At 49.6% G+C, this 22865-nt stretch overlaps 1 protein-coding gene across 1 annotated transcript in view; it reads left to right on the top strand.

The window, feature by feature from the left end:
• The window catches only part of PRPF6 (pre-mRNA processing factor 6), a 35468-nt gene that overhangs the window by 6914 nt on the left and 5689 nt on the right, over nucleotides 1–22865 (top strand). The window contains exons 5-14 of the mRNA XM_069546666.1: nucleotides 110–286; nucleotides 482–637; nucleotides 5847–5941; nucleotides 6364–6520; nucleotides 7263–7425; nucleotides 11441–11559; nucleotides 12239–12457; nucleotides 18160–18282; nucleotides 20190–20311; nucleotides 21860–21998. Coding sequence (XP_069402767.1) covers nucleotides 110–286; nucleotides 482–637; nucleotides 5847–5941; nucleotides 6364–6520; nucleotides 7263–7425; nucleotides 11441–11559; nucleotides 12239–12457; nucleotides 18160–18282; nucleotides 20190–20311; nucleotides 21860–21998 — 1470 coding nt within the window. The remainder of the gene's footprint in view (nucleotides 1–109; nucleotides 287–481; nucleotides 638–5846; nucleotides 5942–6363; nucleotides 6521–7262; nucleotides 7426–11440; nucleotides 11560–12238; nucleotides 12458–18159; nucleotides 18283–20189; nucleotides 20312–21859; nucleotides 21999–22865) is intronic.

The raw sequence follows: 22865 nt of genomic DNA, 5'->3' as shown, positions 1-22865 counted from the left end.
TCCTTCAGGCACTGTGTTTGGGTGATAGGGGTCAGGGAGAAGGTAGTTTTTCTGGTGCCTGTGAAATTCTGCCAGAGAATTAATGTTTTGGGGGGCATGGTGTTTCCAGAGGAAACTGGCAGAAGTCACAGAAGAAGAGTGGCTAAGCATCCCTGAGGTTGGCGATGCCAGAAACAAACGCCAGCGGAATCCCCGCTATGAGAAGCTGACCCCAGTTCCCGACAGTTTCTTCGCCAAACATTTACAGACTGGAGAGAACCACACTTCAGTGGATCCCCGGCAAACTGTGAGCCTCCACAGAAACAGTGGACAGGGCTCCTTCCATGTGGTCACACAGACTAGTGGTGGGAGCAGTGGGTGGGAGGGGCAGGGGCTGGAGTCCATCTGACAGTTCAGATGTTAGGCTCCAGTGGAAAGACTTCGGAGAGATGAGAATTAAATGCATGAAAATGCAGGCCAACCTTTGTCCTTGCTCCCCCAGCAATTTGGAGGCCTGAACACACCCTATCCAGGCGGACTGAACACCCCATACCCGGGTGGGATGACACCTGGGTTGATGACACCTGGCACAGGTGAGCTGGACATGAGGAAGATTGGCCAAGCCAGGAACACTCTGATGGACATGAGGCTGAGCCAGGTGAGAGTTATTTTCCTATAGATTATATTAAATAATTTTGTTTTTGCTTATTAAATTTATATACATTTGTGAAAAGTTCACCTTTTGAAGTGCTTTGTTGTGTGTTAAACAGACCTGTGATGTGTCCAGTTACACAGAGTGGTAGGATTCTGCGCCAGGCTGGTCCTCTGGGGTGGGTACAGGTGTGTTGCACTCGGTGCCAGCAGCAAAGGTTTGCCGCCTGGTGTGGTTCTCCTGCTCCCTCAGGGGCTGGGGTCTGTGGCAGGTAACGGGGCTGCCTGAGGAGCAGCCCAAACACGCACTCACGACGAGCCACGTGCTTAGTGTTGATGTCACTTAATGCTCTTCCCTCTTTACGTGAAAATTAAACGTGTGTGTCCCTCCCACACCTGAGTGAGTTGTTGTGTCCTTATGGGGTGTGTGCTTGGTTCCTGGCTCCAGAAAACCTTGGCTGGATACAGACCCTTTCACCTTATGACATTCTGGTCAGAAACAGTGAAGGACAATGCTTTCAAATTTAACTGTGTACAGATTAAAAACTTTTGCACGACAGAAAGCACCATAAAGTCAAAAGAATCTGCAAATGAGGAAGGAGTTGTCATCCTTATGAAAGCCAGACCCAGAGTAGTGTCTGTGTTGAAGAGAGTGAATCTGCACAGATGGATCTGCACACCCACACCACTGGGAACACTTCGTGTTTAACGTTTTTACAGAAAAGATTCACACATATGAGAAACATAAAAACAGCAGAGTGAACTACTCAACCATTCCTGTTGATGCAGTGTGAAATTTTTAAATTTAAATTGAGCTTTTGCTATACTTGAGTTTTTATAAAGAGCAAATATTTTATAGGAGAAAAACAGCTTACTGATCCAAAAAATTGCACATTTTTGTGTTGCTAAATACATGTTTATAGACTGGAAAGTAGTTCACTATGAGTATCATGGTTTAGTCTTTGATTGATAGATCCTTTGGGTGGTTTCTACATTTTTGTGATCACAGACTATGTTTTGATGAGCTCCTCGTGCTTCTGTCTTTGCAGATTTAGGTGAACGTTTTTTAAACTTTTTAAAAATAATATTTTTAAAGTGGCATTGTTAGGTTGGCGTATTTCCACTTAGGTGCCAAAGTGTCTCTCAAAGTCAGGATATCTTGTACTCAGCAACATGGGGGAGCTGACCTCTGTCTTTGCCTGTCTGAGGGGCAAAACCTGTCCCCTCAAGAGCCTCCACTTACTCTGCATACTTGTACATGGTAAAAATGAGTGTCATTTATGTTCCATGGATCTAGTTTGTTGTTTATTGTCGTGTGTAAAATATGGGTTTTTTTTTAAAGAAGGCTTTATTGTAATTTTTTTGTGCTAAAATATTTTTTTAAGATAAAAATTTATAGTTTCAATCGTTGAAACTTTTTTTGGTTGTTTTTGGTTGTGTTGGGTCTTGGTTGCTGTGCGTGGGCCTTCTCTAGTTGCAGCAAACGGGGACTACTCTTCATTGTGGTGCTCAGGCGTCATTGCAGTGGCTTTTCTTGTTGCAAAGCACAGGTTCAGGTGCACAGGCTTCAGTAGTTGTGGCGCACAGGCTTAGTTGCTCCACGGCATGTGGAATCTTCCTGGACCAGGGGTCAAACCCATCTCATCAGGCAGATTCTTATCCACTGTACCACCAGGGAGGTTCCAGTTTTAGCCAATTTTAAGTATATAGGTCAGGGGCATTAAGTACATCCATATTGTGCCCCATCACCACCATCATCTCAGAACTTTCTCATCTTCCCAAACTGAGCCTCTCACTCCCCATCCCCTGGCCCACATCCTGTGTTCTGTCTGAATTGATTACTCTGGGACCTCGTGAATAGGTTCATACAGTGATTGACTTAGTGATTGGTTTATTTCACTTAGCTTCATTTGTGTCCTCAAGGCTCATGCATGTTGTAGCAGGAATCAGGATTTTCTTCCTTTTTAAAGCTGAGTGAGTGACTGCCTTGGTGGTCCAGTGGCTAAGACTCTGAGCTGTCAATGCAGGGGGCCCAGGTTCCATCCGTAGTCAGGCAGCTAGATACCACATACTGCAATTAAAGATCCTGCCTGCCATAATGAAGACTGAGGATCCCGGGTGCCACAACTAAGACCTGGTGCAGCCAAGTAAATAAATACTAAAAAAAAAAGCTTAATGGTACTTCATTGTATGTATGTATAAACCACATTTTGTTTACTCTTCATCTGTCATGACACTTCTACCATTTGGCAATTGTGACAGTTGCTGCTGTGAGCCTTGGTGTACCTGTTCAGGTCTCTGTTTTTACTTCCTTTCAGTATGAACTCAGAAGTGGGATTTCTGGATCATGTGTTAATTCTCGGTTTATTTCCTTGAAGAACCTCCATACCATTTTCCAGCAGGCCACCACTGTGCAAGGGCTCCAGTTTCTCTGCATCCTTGACAACACTGGTTATTTTCTGACATTTTCCTAGTAGCTGTCCTCATGGGTGTGAGGTGGTAGCTTATTGTAGTTTTCACTGGCATTTCCCTGATTCATGATGTTGAACATCTTTGAACATCTTCTCATGTGCTTGTTGGTCATTTGTATCTCTTTTTTGGAGAGATGTCTGTTCAAGTCATTGGCCCATTTTTTTTAAGAACTTGATTTTTTGGCTGTGCTGTGTGGCTTGCAGGATCTTATTTCCCCCTCCAGGGATTGAACCTGGGCCTTTGACAGTGAAAGCACTAAGACCTGACCACTGGACTGCCAGGGAGTTCCCTGGGTGGTTTATTCTGTTGAGTTTTAAGAGTTTTCTTTGTGTTTTAGATAACAATTCTTTATCCGATATGTCTCCTCTAAATGTTTTCTCCTGGCTGTGGCCTGTTTTCCTTCTTTTGACAGTGTCTTTCACAGAAAGAAATTTTTAATTCTGATGAAGTCCAGCTTATCAGTTCTTCCCGTCATGAATTGTGCCTTTTATGTGGTATCTAAAAAGGTCATTGCCAAACCTCAGGTCATGTCAGTTTTCTCCTATGTTATTGTCTATGAGTTTTATAGTTCTGCATTTTATTTAAGTCTGTAATTCCCACTCCTTTTTTTTTAAACTTAAACTACATATAGCATACTAATTTTTAATTTATTTTTAAATTAAATTAAAAAAAATTTTTTGGCTGCCTCACATGGCATATCAGGTCCCCTGACCAGGGATCAAACCTGTGTCCCCTGCATTGGAAGTGCAGAGTCTTAACCACTTAACCAGAGTCAGGACGACCAGGGAAATTCTGTGATTCCTTTTGAGTTAACTTTTATAAAGAGTGTAAAAATCTGTGTCTCAATTTACATTTTGTTTTTTAATTAATTAACTTTGGGCTGTGCTCTTTCGTCGTTGCTGCTCAGGCTTTTCCTGTAGTTGCGGTGTACAGGCTTCTCATTGCAGTGGCTTCTCTTGTCAAGCACAGGCTTTAGGATGCTCAAGCTTCCTAGCTGTGACACATTGGCTCAGTAGTTGCAGCTCCTGGGCTCTAGAGCACAGGCTCAGTAGTTGTGGTGCACAGGCTTAGTGGAAGCATGTGGAATCTTCCCGGATCCAGGATCAAACCCAGGTCTTCTGCATTGGGGTTCTTTACCATTGAGCCACAAGGGCAGCCCTTCAGTTCGTGTTTTGCATGTGGGTATCCACTTGTTTCATGCCATTTGTCAACAAAGATTCTTTCTACATTGTGTTGCCTTTGCTCCTTTGTCAGACATTAGTTGGCTGAACTTGTGTGGAACTATTTCTGGGTTCTCTGTTCTGTTGACCAGTTTGTCTTTTTTTCCCCATTACTACACTCTCATCATAAGTCTCTAAGTTGGGTTGTATTCTCCAAGTTTGTTCTTCTGCTTTTGTGTTGCGTTGGCTGCTCTGGATCTCTTACCTCCTCCCCATATAAACTTTAGAATCAGCTTGTCAGTATTGCAGGTAACTTGCAGGGATTTTGGCTGGGGACACGTTGAATCTCCAGATCAAGGTGGGAAGAACTGACATTGCGTGACCGCACTAAGTTTTCTGACGTGAGCACGAAAACTCTGTCCATTGATTTAGTGTTTGATTTCATTCATTAAGATTTTGTAGTTTTCTTCTTATAGATCTTGTGTGTATTTATTAGATTAATTTTCTAGGTACGATTGACCCTGAACTTTGTGGGGTTTAGGGGCATTGGCCTGTGTTCACTGAAGGACTGTCCATATGGGTGGTCCCACGGCAGTGGGTTCAGCTAGCTACAAATTGCATAGCACTCTGGTACATGCTGAGGAGGAGAATCCAATTGTAAGTGGACCCATGCAGTTCAAACCTGTGGTAAGGGTGCATTGTGTTTCACAGTTTTGGGTACTCCTCTAAGTATTGTTGTGTTTCTACTTTTAGATTCTGAGTGTTCCCTGCTAGTGTGTGGGATAGAGATAGGTGTTAACCTTGTGTTCTGCAGCCCTGCTGTGACTACCTGTTAATTCTGGGTGGTTTTTGTTGATTCTTCTGGATATTCTACAGAGATAATCCGTTACCTGCAAATGGAGGGAGTTTGATTTTTTCATTCTCATTGCTTAAGTCACCTGCAAACAAAGGGAGTTTTATTTCCTTTTTTGTATCACTTTTCCTTTCATCCTTTTCTTGTCTTGCTGCAATTTTGATAATTTTTTACCCAGGCTTTTGTGTGTGTGTGTGTGTGTGTGTGTGTGTATGGTTGTCATGGCAACTTTAAGACTCACAGCTTTTAAAAACAATTAATTAATTAATTTTTTGGCTGTGCCAGGTCTTAGTTGCAGCCTGTGGGATCTAACTGTCTGACCAGGGATTGAACCCAGGCCCCTGCATTGGGAGTGTGGAGTCTTAGCCACTGGACCACCAGGAAAGTCTCTTGTGACTCACAACTTGAGAGAATACTACAGTGAATTGCTGTGTGAAAATGTAAAGAACTCTGACTTCTGGATTTCACTCATTCTTGGTTGGCCTTATGTTCAGTTGGGTTTTCCCCCTAGGACTTTATGGTTTCCTTTTTTTAATGTAAGTTTTTGTTCTGTATAGGTGAAATTTGCTCATTATTGTTACAAACTATTGTTTGAGTAAGTTTTCTTTCTCTAAAAGTTTCTGTGTCCACTGATAGTTGGGATTATGGGAAGGGGTTTAGGGACCCTCCAAGGACTTCGTTCCAGGCATTCCTGGCTCTGTCCAACCAACTGGGCTCGGCCTGTCTTGCAGGTGTCTGACTCGGTGAGTGGGCAGACTGTGGTCGACCCCAAAGGCTATCTGACGGATTTGAATTCCATGATTCCGACCCACGGAGGGGATATCAAGTGAGTACACTGGAGGGCTGGCGGCTGGGTAGGCTCAGGTTCCTGGGAACTTATTGGATTTTATTTGAAAAATATGCAGCCAAAATGTGACTATTCTGAGAAACAGTGGAATTGATTGATTTTTCCATTCAAAGTATGTGGATGTTAAATTTGTTACAGGTAATATTCAAAATCTATGTGTATGCCAAACTAGTGAGCAGTTTGCTAATTGTCTCCCATGCTTCTGACCTAGTTCTGGTACTCAGTGCCTATGTGCATGGAGGTGCAGTAGGCTTGGGAGGGTGCCGACCAAGTTCTCACTGGTTCTGTCACCAGGGACATCTGATGTGACAGTTGGATGTTGTGTCCATGGGGGTGCCTCCTCTGGCCAGGCCCATACGCAGCACATGGCAGTCTGACCCTGTGCTTTCTTGCCTGCACAGTGACATCAAGAAGGCAAGATTGCTCCTCAAGTCTGTTCGGGAAACAAACCCTCACCACCCACCAGCCTGGATCGCATCAGCCCGCCTGGAAGAAGTCACTGGCAAGCTGCAAGTGGCTCGGAACCTCATCATGAAAGGGACAGAGATGTGCCCCAAGGTAGGGACCCTCCCTAAGGTTGCACCACATCCTTGAGGGGCCTTGGCAGCTAGGCTGCACCAGAGGCTATGGAAGTGAGCTGAACTTAGAGGGGATTCTTTGCCCCCTTTTGGTGTCGAAGCTCCAGGCAGTGGGACAGGGAGTGGGGAGGAGGAGGAAAAAGCAGGAAAGGGCTTTTCCTGCTTATTTTCACTTGGAGTGAAAACTTGACTGCCACTTGTTCAACAGATAACCTTAATGATAGAGAGCAAGACTGGTCAGCCCTTCCCCCTTCCTGATGTCAGAACCTGGAAGTGGGCCTCACCCTTAGGGGGTGTGATGATCAGCTCTAGAAAGTCCTGAGACCCTCAGAACTACAGGCTGACTGTGAAGGCTGGGGCACCCTGACAGTGGGAGGCGTCCTGTGAATTCTTCCCCCGGACATGAGCATTGATCCGAAATTCCCCAGCAGATGCATGACCGCCTGCCTGCCTGTGTGTCCCCACCTTGTCCATGGGGTGACTTCTTCCCCAGAGGGCTGGCTGTCCTCTCCTCACAATGTGGTGATGTGTCTTTCCCATGTACAGATGTACTGTAGCCACATTCCCACGTGTGGGGGTTTCAAGGGGTGTCTGGGGCAGGCGTGCCTATGGGTCTGATAAACCCAGCCCCTCCTGTTTCTGAGACTCGTGTGTGCCCTTCAGGGGTGCCTACCACCTGGCCAGCCTGACATACCTCACCAACCTGTTCTTCTGTCCCACAGAGTGAGGATGTGTGGCTGGAGGCAGCCAGGTTGCAGCCTGGGGACACAGCCAAAGCCGTGGTGGCCCAAGCTGTCCGTCACCTCCCACAGTCCGTTAGGATTTACATCAGAGCAGCAGAGCTGGAGACAGACATCCGTGCCAAAAAGCGGGTTCTTCGTAAAGGTGAGCTTCCCTTAGGGGCCTGGCAGGAGTGGTGCTGCCGGGCTGCATCCCCGAAGGTGAAGGGGTGCCGCCTCCCTGCCCCGGTGCTAGCCAAGGGAGCTGCCTCACCACTGCTCTGCTCGGGCTCTACTGGCAGGGTTCGAGAGTGGTAGATGTTTTTCAGGCTTTATTTTGGGCTATGTTGGTCCTGCCCTTGGACAGTCTTCAGGGAAACTTCTGGTTGCGGTGCTTGGGTTGGGACCTCACACCTGCCTCTTCCTGCTACATGACCTTGCGTGGGGGCAGTTGCTCTGTGTCCCCGGTGGGCCACACTGTGGGCCCGCTGTGCCGAATGAGGGAGCTGCTTGAAGCAACTTCATGATTGCTGGCTGTCCTGTCTCTTACCCCCAGCAGGCAGGAGGTGCCACTTGGTTCTGAGTCTTTACTGCCTGGGTGGTCGCACCACAGAAGCACAGAAGCACATTAATTAGCTCCTTCCCATCTTGTGAAGCTCCTGCAGGGCAGTGTGTTGGCTTATGTGCCATTGGCTCATGTCACTGAACGGTTTGCACATCAGGGAAACTGAGTCCACCTGGGAATCACCGCCAAGACAGAGCTTCTGTGGGTAGTTTGTCTTTTATTATTCCAGAGTGAGCAAAGAACAGTGTTGCTCCTTGACTGGAGCTGTGGGGAGGTGCTGCTGGTGACGCTCATTCCAGATTCAGCACCTGTTGGTCGGAGGCCTGACCTGGAGTAAGCCTGTGCTGGTGGCTGGCTCCCCCTGGATTGTAACATGGGTAAAATAGGTGTGTTTTATGGAATTGAGGGTAGCTTGTAGTGGGTGCTCTGAAGTGTGTGTTTGCATGAGCCATCGGAGATGCTCGGGTTGTGGACTGCAGCTTCTGATGTTTTAGTGTGTGTTTGATAGGGGCCAGGTGGTGGCCACCTTGTGTGTGACCCTGAACGTGCGTGAGTATGTGTACATTCCAGTGTGTTGTCCTCTCTTGGGTCTCGTTTCTTGATTGCAGCCCTGTTGCACTTAAAATGAGGCTGGGGTGGAAAGTTAGCACCTGTCTTGGTTTATAAAAATCAGCTCATCCCTTTTTAGCCAGCAAAATAGTTCTCTAATGACAAACACAGTAAACTCTGGATAATTAGCACTATTTGTTTAGGAATGCTCTCCTGAATTTCCCCTGCCACAGTGTGATGGATGGTCAGGATGGCTTTGTGGCCACTCCCTGTTCACTCCCAGATTACCTGGGTTCACTTCCAGTTGGCTTCAGATTTGGAGAGGGAACTAGGCCTGGAAGGGGGCCACCAGGGGGTGTCGAGGGATTGGTTTCCAGGCTGTCTGAGGTCTCAAGGGCAGTGGGCCCCCCTGTTCTCCTTTCCCTCAGGCTTCCCCAAAGTGGGGAGAGCATGGAACCCTCAGCTGGCCTCTGCCCTGCTCTGCAGGCCTGGTCCTGACTTGACCCATCATCAGAGTGTTTCCACAAACAGTGCTCTTTCTCCAGGTGCTCGGGGCACAGCTGGAGATGCCTGCTTTAGCTCCAGGGAACCCTGACGCTGCTGTGGGAAGGATCTGATGTGTGGAAACTGAGGACAGTTCCTTCCATCAGTGACCGGGGCGGACTATGTGCTGGCCCTCTGTGTGTGCGTGAGCTCTGGGTTTCAGCTAGTGCAGCTGGCGTCCTGGTCCTGTGTTGGGAGAATTTGAGCTTCATGTGCTGCTCTGAGGCCTGAGACCTTAGGTGACTGAGTGGCATGGGGCAGGTACTTGACCTCGAACTGTGTGTTGTCATACGTGAGGACACATGGGCCCAGCTGCAGCTTCCCGTGGGCTGCACTCACGATGAAGGTGTCAGCTCCGTGTTTCTATGCTGGTCATGCAGGCCTGGAGTATGAAGTGGTTTTGTCCCCAGACCGTGCACTCTTAGCTTGCAAGTGAGCACAGGGGCGGCAGCACATTTCCCTTGCTGGGCCTGCAGGCTCTCTAATTTAGACTGCTCCACTCCTGCCCAGGCTGGCCCTTCCTCTTTGGCAGGCCACAGCTTCTGGTGATGACCTTGACCCAGCATGGTGGCTAGTCTCTGGGCAGCACCCCGGTGAGAGCTGGACTGCTCAGAGGTGGTCTGCTTTAGTTCCAGTCCTGTGGGCTATTGATAAAGTGTCAGTGGAGGAGTTCCCAGTCTTTCCTGAGAAGTGGGGACAGCCCTAGGTGTTATGCCCATCACTGGGTGAAATTAATGACCTCCAGTCCACTGGAATGCAGTGTGACCTTGCAAAAGGGGCAGGTGAGGTGGGAGGTCTCTTTCTCTGATATCACTGCTGAGGGGCCATCCCCTTGGTAGTCTTGCTTTCTTGGGCTGCTTCCTGGTGACTGTCACTCCGGGAAGTGAGACGGCACTGCCAGGCCTCAGGGTGCTCGGGGCTGTGGTTGCAGTCTCCCCTCCCATACATGGTGGCAGCTTGGTCTCACCATAGGGGTCAGGGCTCATGTTGCCAGCTAGGCTGGTCCAGCAATACCTGGAGGCCGGAGAGCTGGGTCAGCCTCAGCCTCCATTGCATGAGAACCATGGCCACAAATCTTGGTGGAGACATTGTCCCTTGGGACAAGACCTCTGGATGGTCAAGTTCAAATGTTTGGGGACAGGGACCAGGCTCCCCCAGGCATGGTGACATGTTAACCTGGGGCTGCTTGCCTGTCAGAAGCCCTCCTGGCCCCTGGGTCCTGGCAGAGTGAGAAGTGCCTCTGTCACCACATGTGGCCTCCTGAGAGGGTCCCTCATCTGGCACTAGCCACTGCTGGACTGAGTGACTGGTGTGGTCAGGCCTTGGAAGCCCAGGGGGTGAGCCCTTGGCCGCACCTCTTTTGCAGGCTGTGGTGGCGCTGTGATCCTTGCAGAGGCCTGGGCCCCAGCCTGGGGTGTTGTCTTCCACGGCAGGTGGTTCTGGAGTGGCAGCTTGCTTTTTGTCATAGTGGGGAGGTCCCTATGAGCCCTGGACCTTGGGAACCTTTGAAACTGACTTGGGGTAGGCCCTGGGGGTCCTGGGGTATCTCCCCTCCTCCAGTCCAGTTGTCTAGAGCATCTGGGTATGTACTGCTTCCTGCTCAGGAGCCAGAGGGCTGTGTGGCTACCTGGAGCCACTGCCATCTGGTTTGGCTGTGGGAAAGGAGCACCCGTTTGCAGGGCCTGCAGTGGGGAAAAGAAGGGGTGCCCCATTTATAGGCCTGTAAGGAAGGGGAGCTGCTTCCACTGGAGGAGGAACATGAGAGGCTGTGGGTCCACTGATGCTACATCGTGGAATCAATCTAGTATCTTGTTTCCCACGAGCCTGGCCCATGTGTTTTCTAGAAAGAGTTTCTTTAGGTGCTGTTCTGGCTTCCTGCCTTCATCGGCTGTTAGTCACCGTCATTCCTGCCAGGAGCTGCCAGAGGCCTTGCCTTGTTCTCCCCAGTGCCTTGCTGTGGGGCTTTGTGTTCAGCTGTCTAGTGTTTTGGCCTTTTTGGTAAATTGCATCTGAAGGAAGGGCTGTGCTTGTTAAACAGATTTGGAAGTTTCTGGATTGCAGGATGTCTTGGCCTCTCCTGCTGGCCAACCCCTTCCCCACTGCACCCGGGGGTGCAGCACATGGTTCCTTCGCTCTCGTATCCCTTGGGGTGCAGGCAGGACCCTTACTCCCTGGGCAGGCGTGGACCCCAGAGTTTTTGGCATGTTTTTTCCCCACGGTTCACACGTGGCCTGCAAGGCTGGCCCTTCCTGGGTGGCAGGTGCCTCATCTTCTGATGCTGATCTTCAAGTGTTAACAGGCATGAGATGATACACAGCCCTCTCTGCCACCTTGCTTGCTGATTCAGGGCATCTGTACTGGTCTCTCTGGTGTCTGTCTAGACCCAAGGGACCCATGTGAAATCCTGGCCTGTCCCCAGGGCAGAGACCATCTGGCCGTGCTGGCAGCTGCATGCTCTGCGACACAGTGTCCTGCTTTTGCTTCCCTTTTTCTGTGACCTGGTTTCTTGTTCGACTTTTCCCAGCCCTTGAGCATGTTCCAAACTCAGTTCGCTTGTGGAAGGCGGCTGTGGAGCTGGAAGAGCCAGAAGATGCTAGAATCATGCTCAGCCGAGCTGTGGAGTGCTGCCCCACCAGCGTGGAGGTGAGTCTTCCACCCCGAGGGGGCCTGAGCCTTGAGCTCACCAGGGAGAGCTCTGTGCTGAGCACTCTCCTGCAGGGAGCAGTCTTTCTGGTTCAGCTCCAGGTTTGTCAGTGGGACCTGAGGGTGAAGTGGTGGGGGTGGGGATGCTTGTTTTCCCAGCTGGGGGTGGCTCTGCCTCAGAGCCACTTGGATTTCTTGAGTTTTAGATTTCTGGTTCATAGCATTCTCTGAAGTGACTTTTGGTCGTGGGTCTATGATGTCCAGCCTGTCTTTAATTATCTTATGTGTGTTGTGAAATTCTCCAAACAAAATTAATCTTAATTTATTTACATAAAAATAAATAGAGCCCATACACATTTTTGGTGATGAAATGTTGAGAATCAAAAGCTGGGGTGTGAGAACTCCAGGCAGCTGAACACCCGTGCCCTTTCAGTTTGTGAGGTGACAGTCCTGTCCTGTTTACCTTCTGTCCTAATACTGTGTACCTTTAACCAGTGATTGGAATGTGAGACTGAGGGCCTGTCACCTAGCCACTAGATCAGTCAGAAGTGTAACCAAACAGCTTTCGGATGAGCAGGAAGTGCTGCCGCACATGATCCTGGGCCCTGTTTAAATGGTCCTTGAGAACTCGTGCTGCATCCCATGGAGGGTGCCCCTGACTTGACGGGTCTCTGTGCAGCTCTGGCTCGCCCTGGCAAGGCTGGAGACCTATGAGAATGCCCGCAAGGTCTTAAACAAGGCCCGGGAGAACATCCCTACAGACCGCCACATCTGGATCACAGCCGCCAAACTGGAGGAGGCCAACGGGAACACGCAGATGGTGGAGAAGATCATTGACCGTGCCATCACCTCCCTGCGCGCCAATGGCGTGGAGATTAACCGTGAGCAGTGGATCCAGGTGAGGTCAGCAGGTGCTGTGGTGTCCGCTTTAAGCACGGGTGCCCTCCTGCTCGTTGGAGTCCCTTGGTGGGCCGGGACTTCGGGGTGGCCCCTGAGAGATGCGTCCTCACGCTGGCAGGCAGAGCAGGCGTGGGGTGGCCTCTCGTGTCATCGCCTCGTGGCTTCTGTGGTGTGAAACCCTGAGCAGCTCGGGAGACTAGCGTTTTGACACAGTCAGCCCCACTTTTCCAGAAGAGAATATGGTTTAAGAGAGAATGAGCTTCAGTGCATCTGTCACTCTTCTCGACTATGGCCAGCCAGGTCTCTGAAGGTATTCTAATCCAGCCACCAGGCCAGGTGCACTCTCCCGCCTTCTCCCACTGCATGAGCCATTGCATGGGCAGCCAGGAAAAGTGCCTCTTTACCTGCATCCGCCTCGCTCTGTTAGCTGGAGCCCTACGGCCAGCCCCTGTGCTTCACCACTGCCTCTCAGCTTTGGAAGAGGGCCTAGACCCTGCCGCTCTCTGTCCTGTGCCCCTGCTGCCACTGTTCTGCTTACCCTCCTCCCAGTGGCCTCTCTGCTGCTCCAGGTGTCGTCACTGAGGGCACCTCCCTCCCGCCAAGGAGAGGGTGTTGGGATGCTGTGTCCTGCTCCTGGGCCCCTGCAGCAGTACTGTTTTCTGCCCTTCCTGTGGTGGGCATATTTTAAAATTATGGGAGCAAGGCCTCATGTATACCCCTGAAGTCTCATTGTCTGGATTCAGCCCCTTTATTAATATTTGTTCAGTGCCGTCTAACCATGTCATTCCCATTTTGACATTCTCATACCTTCGTGTGGATCCAGTTTCCAGCTGGTGTCCTCTTTCTTCTGCCTGATGGACTTTGTGACCATTTTTTACAAGCAGGCTTGCTGATGTTCACTTCTTCCAGTCTTTAAATGTCTGTAAAGAGTCTTTACTTCATCTTTATTTACTTCATCTGATGAAGGAAACTTCATCACGTTTCCTCTCAGTGTGGCGCTCTAGGGTGGCAGTCTTTGCTCTCAGTGTTTTTTAAAGACATGGTTCTTGCTGGCCTTGTTTCCAGTGAGACACCTGCTATCATCTTTGCTCTTCTGTACATACATCTCTTTTTAAAAATTTTTAATTAAATTTTAAAAAATGTTTCTAAATTAAAAGATTTAGAAATGCTTTTAAGAATTTTTTTATATCGTTGGTCTTGAGCAGTTTGATTGTAATTTGCTTTGTGTGGTTTTCTTCATATTTCTTGTGTTTGGAGTTCAATGTCTTGGATCTGTGGATTTCCAAATTGTATTAAATTTGGAAAATTTGTGTCCCCTGTTTGTTCTGCTTAACCTCTTTCAGTTATAATTACCTGCACGTTAGGCTACTTGAGCTGTCTCGGAGCTCATGAAGAGCTATTCATTTTTAAAATCATTTTTGTTTTATTTTTAACAGTTTATTAAGCTGTAATTAACATTCTGTAAAATTTCCCCATTTAAAGTGTATAATTCAGTGAGTTTTAGTATTGTATGTTGGGTTATCTTTTAATTGTTTATTATCTGTTACTGAGTTGCAAGAATTTTTTACATAATAGGTACAAGTATGTAATCCGTTATCAGATTGTGTGATTTACAAATATTTGCAACCATTCTGTGGATTGTCTTTTCACTTTGAATGTGTTGCTTGTAGCAGAAGTGTTTGTCAATCTTAATACAGTCTGATTCATTATTTTGTTTTGTTACTTGTGCTTTAGGTGTCGTATCAAAGAAACTTTCTGTAACCTGACGTTATGAGGGTTTGCTCCTCTGTTTTCTAAGATTTTTATTTTTTTGGTGTTTACATTTAGGTCTGTGATCCATTTGCACTAAGAGTCGAGCTTCATGCTTTTATAAGTGTGTGGCCCATCACCTGGCTCCTCTGGGTCTCCCCGTGCTGGTCTCCCCCACAGTCCAGCGCTGTGGGGAACCTGGTCCTGCTTGTGGAAGTTCACTGCCAAGTCGCTGTCCTCCACTGGGCTGTGCATCTATGTTGTGCCAGCACCACTGAGTTCTGCATACTGTGGCCTTGTAGGAAGCTTTCAAATCAGGAAATGAGTCCTCCTGCTTTGTTTTTTATAGATTGTTTTGGCTGTGCTTGGTTCTTGTGTTTTCATATGAACTTTAGGATCAACTTGTCAGATCCTGCAAAATAGCCAGAGGGGATGTTGATGGACACTGCATAGAATCTATAGATCAGTTTGGGGACTGTTGCCTTCCTAATAGTAGTAACTCTTCCAATCCATGGGATGTCTTTCCATTCACTTAGTTCTTTTAAAACTTTTTCTTTAAAAAAAAAGACTTATTTATTTAATTTGGGGAGCTCTGCTGGGTCTTTGTTGCTGTGCATGGGCTTTCTCTAGTTGTAGTGAGCGGGGGCTGCTCTTCTTTGTGGTGTGCGGTCTTCTCATTGCGGTGGCTTCTCTTGTTGCACAGCATGGGCTCTAGGGCTCAGGGCTTCAGTAGTTGCAACTCGGGTTCTTGAGCACAGTCTCAGCAGTGGTGCAAGGGCTTAGTTGCTCTGTGGCATGTGAGATCCTCCTGAACCAGAGGTCAGACTCGTGTACCCTGCATTGCAAGGTGGACTCTTAACCACTGGACCCAAAGTTTGATTCAGTTCAGTTCAGTCGCTCAGTCGTGTCCGACTCTTTGCGACCCCATGAATCGCAGCACGCCAGGCCTCCCTGTCCATCACCAACTCCCGGAGTTCACTCAGACTCACGTCCATCGAGTCAGTGATGCCATCCAGCCATCTCATCCTCTGTCGTTCCTTCTCCTCCTGCCCCCAATCCCTCCCAGCATCAGAGTCTTTTCCAATGAGTCAGCTCTTTGCATGAGGTAGCCAAAGTATTGGAGTTTCAGCTTTAGCATCATTCCTTCCAAAGAACACTCAGGACTGATCTCCTTCAGAATGGACTGGTTGGATCTCCTTGCAGTCCAAGGGACTCTCAAGAGTCTTCTCCAACATCACAATTCAAAAGCATCAATTCTTGAGCGCTCAGCTTTCTTCACAGTCCAACTCTCGCATCCATACGTGACCACTGGAAAAACCATAGCCTTGACTAGATGGGCCTTTGTTGGCAAAGTAATGTCTCCACTTTTCAATATGCTATCTAGGTTGGTCATAACTTTTCTTCCAAGGAGTAAGTGTCTTTGAATTTCATGGCTGCAGTCACCATCTGCAGTGACTTTGGAGCCCCAAAAAACAAAGTCTGACACTGTTTCCACTGTTTCCCCATCTATTTCCCATGAAGTGATGGGACCAGATGCCATGATCTTAGTTTTCTGAATGTTGAGCTTTAAGCCAACTTTTTCACTCTCCTCTTTCAAGCCCCTAAAATTTTTTTCGATAATGTTTTAGTATACTAGTATTGCACTTACTTTATGTATTCTAAAGTGTTTTATTATTTTTCATGCTGTCATAAATGGGATTTTTTTCTTAATTTCATCTTCAGGTTGTTCGTTAGTATATAGGAGTACAGTTGATTTTTAAATATTGATCTTATGTCCTGCGTAATCATTTATTATAATGCTTTCAGTGATTCTTTAGGATTTTCTGTATATTGAATCATGTTGTGTGCAAATACAGGTTTACTACCTTTCCAATCTGGATGCATTTTAAAATTTATTTATTTATTTATTTATTTTTGGCTATGTTGGGCCTTTTTTTTTTTTTTATGTTGGGCCTTAATTGTGGCACACAGGATCTTCCATTGCAGTGCATGGGGCTTCTAATTGTGGTACGTGGGCTCAGTAGTTGCCATGTGGCATGTGGGATCTTAGTTCCTCCACCAGGAATTAAACCTGTGTCCCCTGCATTGGAAAGCAGATTCTTAACCACTGGACCACCAGAGTCCCTGGATGCCTTTATTCCTATTTGATTGCCCTGGTTAGGGCCTCAGGACATGCTGAAGAACAATGGTGAGAGCCCGCTCTGGTTCTGGGAGACGTCTGGTCTTTCTTGTGGGTGTGATGTGAGCTCATCCGCTCACTGATGCTCTGATTCATCTTATACGACTTCTGTTGCTTTGTCCTCACGTTTCACTAATCTTTTCTTTTGTAATGTCTCATCTTCTGTGATTGAGGACATTTTTCATCTCAGATCTTGCCTTTTTCACTAACAGGAATTTTAACTGTTTTAAAAACCTTCTTTGACCTGTTTCATGTTGCCACACACCAATTTGCCACCTGTGGATCATGGTTATAATAGTTGTTCTAGTGTCCTTGTCTGGGCCCATCGGAGTTGATTTTGGTAGATGTTCTCCCCTCATTATGGATTGTCTTTCCCTGATAACCTTTCATTTGTCGCATTTTCCCTTGTTGGGTGCTGTGTGCTTTTGTGCCTCTGTGAACGTTCTGGGCTCTGGTGTTGGAGCTTGGTTCTGTTACTGAAGGTGTTCTGACCCTGTGGGTCTTGGCTCAACACTTGCTGGGTGGGACCAACCGCAGTCAGTGGGGCAGGTTGGGACTCAGCCCTCTGTAGAGGCGGTCTCTCCAGGTTTCTGCTCAGGGGGTCTCCGCTTTGGCTGGTGTGAACAGGTGCTCTCCTGGACACACCTGTGTTCTGAGAAACACTCCTGCTCATCCTTTTGGACAGTTCTTTCCCTCCCTCAGGTGCTGGTTTATGCTCAGTGGAGACTGTGGGGGACTCTGTGCAGACTGGCTGCCCGGGCCATCTCCCTGGGCGGCTCTCCTCGCTTGTGCCAGGTGCTCTGTGCTCTGCCCCCAGCAGAGGGCCGGCCAGGGCCACCTCCTGAGCCTTTGGCCTTGGCTCTGCTCTGCCTGGGATGCTTTTCCCTTCAGAGCCAGGAAAAGGGAAGCCTGACTCAACCTGTCCCGCCAGCCTAGGGTCTCTTGGTGACGGCAGTAGCAGGGTGCTTCTTACTCTGTTAGCCATTGCAAATGGTGTCCTGGCGCACCCATCATTTGGCATGAATGGGAATATATTCCTTAAAACACTTGGGTGAGCCTCTGTGAGTTTTGTTTTGATAGAGAGCTTGAAGTTGCCCTCGATAGAGGTTGTCCCTGCATCCATTCCGTCTCTGCCTGTGTCTCCATGTTGTGGTCTGATGTTTTTCAGCGAGCCCTGCTCTTTGCCTTTGCTGGCCCTGCCTGCCCGCCACACAGGAGGCTCAGGACACTTGGTGTCTCATCTCTGAACCATGGCTATCCTCTCTCTTCTCCGGAAGTCCAGTCCTTTTCTGCTGAACACCCTGCCCCTCTGCCTGCCTGAGCGCCTCAGAGGCTTGTCTCTCCCCAGGCTGTCTCGCTTTCCTTATGCTGGGCTCATACCCCCAGCAGGTCTTTCTCTTGGGTTAGAGTGGCTCTTCCTTTTGTCCATTTTGAATCTGGAGCCAGGCCGACGGTACGAACATGTGTGACAGTATGAACATGTTAGTCCCGCTGCTTTGGAGCTTTCCTGTGGCCACCAGGTTGCCTACTCTAGCACTTGGTACACGCTTAGGTGCTTCTGTGATATTTGTTAAATGGATAGGTTGGGGGTATGGAGCACTTACCTGCTGTGAGGCAGGAAAGGATGCTTCACAGTGGGTGGCAGCGTCAGGGTCCTGAGGGTTCCAGCACCCTCAGGGCCCGTTCCTGCAGCCCTTTCCCTTGGGCCTAGTGTCTGTCTGCCAGGCCCCTGCAGCTCTGGGCAGTGAGTTCAGTTCTGTGCCCTCTTTAAGGATGCTGAGGAGTGTGACAAGGCTGGGAGTGTGGCCACCTGCCAGGCAGTTATGCGTGCTGTTATCGGGATTGGCATTGAGGAGGAAGACCGGAAGCACACGTGGATGGAAGATGCCGACAGCGTGAGTGTGGCTAGTGGGAGTGTGCGTTGTGGGGAATGGGGTGTGGTTTGGAAATCTTTCTGATCTGCTGATTTTTAAATGCAGTCACACACAAAAAATAAATGCAGTCACAACTGTAAGGAGCATAGTTCTCTATTAACTGGGGTCTCCTGCAGAGGTGGGGTGTGAGCGCTCATTACCCTGACCTGGCCCAGTTCCCATCCTTTCCCAGCTCTTCACCCCTGACCTCTGGACGTCCCCTACCCCCATCTCTGCTATAACCTGCATGTCAGAAAGCACCTGCATGTGAAGCATGCACTTTGAGGAGACTCCCTTGAGTAGTGGTCCAGAGACGAGATTATGGGCTCAAGATTGATAAACATGTTTAAGGCTTTTAATACCTTAAATGTGGTCCTCTCTTTTTAATAGCCTTTTATTTTAAAATAATTTTAGACTTACAGAAAAGTTGCAAAACTGTGTGGAGAAATCTTTTACGCCTTTTACCTAGATGCCCCTACATTTACCGACTTCACTACATGCCTTTTGCTTCTCCATATGTGCACATGCTTGCTCACACATGGCCTTTATTTTCCCCAAAGTGTTTGAGACCACATCACACATGTGGTGACCCTTTTCCTCTAAACACTTCAGTGTGTGTTTCTTTAAAAGGAACCTTCTCTTGTGCAACCACAGCACAGCTATCAGACTCAGGAGATCAGCGTTGATGAGGACCAGGATGTAATCTGGGGCCTTATTCAAATCTCACTGAGGGGCTTACTGAATGCGTTTTGGGTTTTGGTGGAGAAACTGCCCAGGGTCACATGTGCAGGGTCCGTGGCCCTGAGTCTGGGTCGGGGAGGGACCTTTGATCTGTCATCACTGTTCATGATTCTGACTTTCTTGAGGGTACAGACCCCTTGGTTTGGTCTCCACACTGTGTCCTCAGAGCAAGTTCTCCTCTTTGCGGGATTCTGTCCTGCTGGGTGGGTGGGGGCACACTCAGCTCTGAGAGCTCAGGGGTGTCTGCCAGCTTCCTCCATGGGAGGCTGCTGTGGACCTTTGTAACTCATGTTCTGTGGGGAGACCCTGAGACTCCATAAACGTGCCATTTCTCAGCAAACTCGGCCCTGTTGTTTGCACGTTGGTTAGTGCTCCTTCTGGCCTGAGTCAGTTACTACCATAAGATGTGTCAGGTGCTGGTTTTCTAAATGTCATGGCACCTGTGTTTGATGAGAGATGCTTAGTTGGACTCCTGCCGGCAGAACTTTCCTTTTTCCCTTGTCCTCTCGGGCACTCACCTTGTCCTCTGGTCGCTGGACACAGGCCGTGGCTACTGTCTGTCTGCAGCTCACTTGGCGTCTCATTTGTAAGTTGTGCCTTGTGAGCACTAACAACGCTCTAATGTCAACTGTCGTGGTTTAAAGGCTTTTTGTTATGTGACATTAAGACAGAAGATTGTGAAGGATGACCTAACAGTCTCCCGCAGTCTCCACCCTGGGAGTAGATCGCCAAACGGGCAGCAGAGCCCAGCTCCTTACTTACCTCATCTCTCTTGACAACATAGGGACCTCAGTGGGTATCACCCTGCAGATGTCAGATTGGGGAGCAGAACCCTCAAGTCCTCTCAGACTTTCTCCTGTTTCTGTGTTGTGTCTCTGTTTGGGTTGGAGCAGGCCTGTCCTCAGTGCTATGTGGCCTGCAGGAGAAGCAGAAGCCCTTGGTGCTCAGTATTACCCCAGGGGCAGGCCGGCCCACCAACCCCCTGGAGTCCTAGCAACTCTACCACGGAAGCCCCAGAGTCTTTGTAATGGGCTTCCATGGCCTCAGTCAGGAGTTGTGGGGTGAGTACCCCTCCTGGGTTGGTGGCGCCCAGCCCCCTCACTCCTGTCCCCATCCCCCTCACTCATCTCCCCTCTCTCTCCATCTAGTGTGTGGCCCACAATGCCCTGGAGTGTGCCCGAGCTATCTACGCCTACGCCCTGCAGGTCTTCCCTAGCAAGAAGAGCGTGTGGCTGCGGGCTGCATACTTCGAGAAGAACCACGGTACCAGGTATGTGGCAGGCCTTCCACCCTGTTCTGCGTTTAGGCCTCTCATCCCCGTGGGTGGGCGAGAGCCTCGTTGGAGGTCAGGCCTCTGCAATGAGGGGTGGACTCTCCTGTGGCAGTTGGGCCGTTCAACCAAGCTGTCTTTCTGGCACCTTTTGCGATAGCATTCCTGCTGCTGTACAGTTGAGGAGCCCAGGCACTGAAGGGCCCATCTGCCTGCAGTGAGCTGGGAGCACTGGGGTCCTAGGGCTCCCTGGGCCAGGGCTGGGGCCTGGAGGCCCCTGTCTGTGGGGCTCTGGCTTTAGCAGTGTGGGCGGTGTGGCATCTGGGTCCAGGCAGGCCTGTTTTTCATTTCAGCTCTGCTGGATTTGGGTTTGGGCTGGATTTTGGGCTGGTTTTTGTGCTCTGAGGAGGTCCGTGACAATTTTATTTAATTGTTCTCTTTAATTGAAAAAACCTTTTGAGTCTGCCTTATTGGCTCTAAGTGCTGATTGAATTAGATGTTGCAATTCAGTCAGCAGTTAGGTGGGCAGCCTCTGCCTGGACCCTCTACTGTACCCTCTGTGTTCGGGCCTTGCTGGTCCCACCTGGGCTGCAGCTGGGAGCACGGGGCCTCTGTTGCTTTAAGTGGGCAGCCTTTGCCTGAACCCTCTACTGCATCCTCTGTGTTCAGGCTTTGCTGGTCCCACCTGGGCTGCAGCTGGGAGCACGGGGCCTCTGTTGCTTTGCTAATGTCTCATTCAGTCTTGGGCTTTTCAGGAGTCTTGTCTCCTGATGTTCCTGTCCCCCTACCCTCACCCCACCCCCCCGCTAGCTGCTCTGTGTCTTGCAGTTAACTCCTTTGGGCACATTTTGAAATGACTGCAGGTTCACCCAACTGTCCTGTCCAGAGCAGGGCCTTGCCCGCATGTCTTCGTCCCTGGGTTCAGGGGCAGTTCCCATCCCCCAGGTCTGGCGCCTGTGGTGGGCTGAGGAAGCCAAGCCTTCTTGTTCTGGTGTCAGGCTTCTTACCACACAGAGCAACTCCATGTGCTCACTCGATCTTGCGGAGACCTGAGGAGAACATCTGTGCTGGGGGTGTGCCAGGGTGGTGGGCCACATAGCATTGGGGCTTCATACCTGAAACCTGGGCTTCTTGCTTGATAGTGACCTAAAATAACTTCCTTCCAGAAATAAGACAGTTTCTCTGGATGCCAAAGAGTAGGTACAGGTTGTAATCTTTATTGGCGGATCTGTGGTTAGAGATGAAAAGGCCCCCGGCTCCCAGACTGCGAAGTTATCGCGCCTCTGGGACACCCGGCCATAAAAGGCTCCCTTGAGAAGCTCCATCAGGCTCTGCTGTTTGAACAATGCGTGGCTTTGTAGCACCCTCCTCAGTAGTTGATTTTAGAGCCTTTATGGAGAGAAAAGATTTCCCCACACTCTCCCCATTGTAAAAGTCTGGTAAATCATTTACAGCATCGAACTTTGAAGCAGTAACTGTCTTTTCAGCGCTCGTGGCCTGGCTGCGAGTGGCCCGTGTGCTTGTGGTGACCGTCCCCCTGTCTTGCAGGGAGTCACTGGAGGCCTTGCTGCAGCGGGCTGTGGCCCACTGCCCCAAAGCAGAGGTGCTATGGCTCATGGGCGCCAAGTCCAAGTGGCTGGCTGGGGACGTGCCTGCGGCGAGGAGTATCCTGGCTCTGGCCTTCCAGGTGGGTGAGGGGTGGGCTGTGGCCCGAGGGCTCCAGGGTCCTGTGCCTGCCTCCCCCAAGCCCTTCCTGCATTATTGACAGGAGCTGACCTGAGCGGCTGATCATGGTCCGACCCAGGGAGTTTGGGTGCTCTGGGAGCAGCTGGGGCCCTGAGAGGGTCTGAGAGCAGGAAAAATGGCCCGGGTGACGGATACCTACCTCTCATTTGCTGCCATGCTGTGTGACCCTGGGCTCAGTATTCCACAACATAGACTCAGGGAGACAGGAAGGATGGGACGGCCAGGGGAGAGCCGTGTCCCCACACGTGTCCCCTCCTACATGAGTGTGAGGGTGTTTGGTGCTGCGGGAGGAAGTCCTGTCCCTGTACTTGAGCACAGGCATCTGCACTGGGTCCCACGTGGGCCGCCCGTTGCCGCCCAGGCTGTCAGTGGGTGGAGCTGTGTTTGTGGAGGGTGGCATCGTGGTTGGTGCCGGGAGCTCTGCGTTTTTTCTCTGATTTTTATTGTCACATGGAACATCCTAATAGTTTTTGACAGCAAGGTTCAGTCAGCGGTTTCCAGCATGCTTTTCTGTTAACTGGAAAGACGATGTCACTCTGTGGTTTTCATCTAGGCTGGCATAGTGACGCCTGTCCCTTCCTGAGTGAATATGTGGAGGGGGCTGGCCTGGGTTTCCCTTTGCTCTCGTGTCTGTTTGGGTGCCCTGGGTGGAGGACGCCGCTGCTCTCCGGGTGGTTCTGGCCCTTCCCACCACCACCAGGCAGTGCTGCCTGTGTCCTGTGCTCTCCTCTCCTTACCTGTCTCCGTGGGGCTGCTTCTCAGGTTGGGGACATGGTCAGGCTGAGTGTGGCCAGCAGGTGACTGTGCT

The sequence above is a fragment of the Ovis canadensis genome, chromosome 13 (assembly GCF_042477335.2).
Source record: "Ovis canadensis isolate MfBH-ARS-UI-01 breed Bighorn chromosome 13, ARS-UI_OviCan_v2, whole genome shotgun sequence".
Lineage (NCBI taxonomy): Eukaryota > Metazoa > Chordata > Mammalia > Artiodactyla > Bovidae > Ovis > Ovis canadensis.
This window is presented reverse-complemented; position numbering and strand designations above follow the sequence as displayed.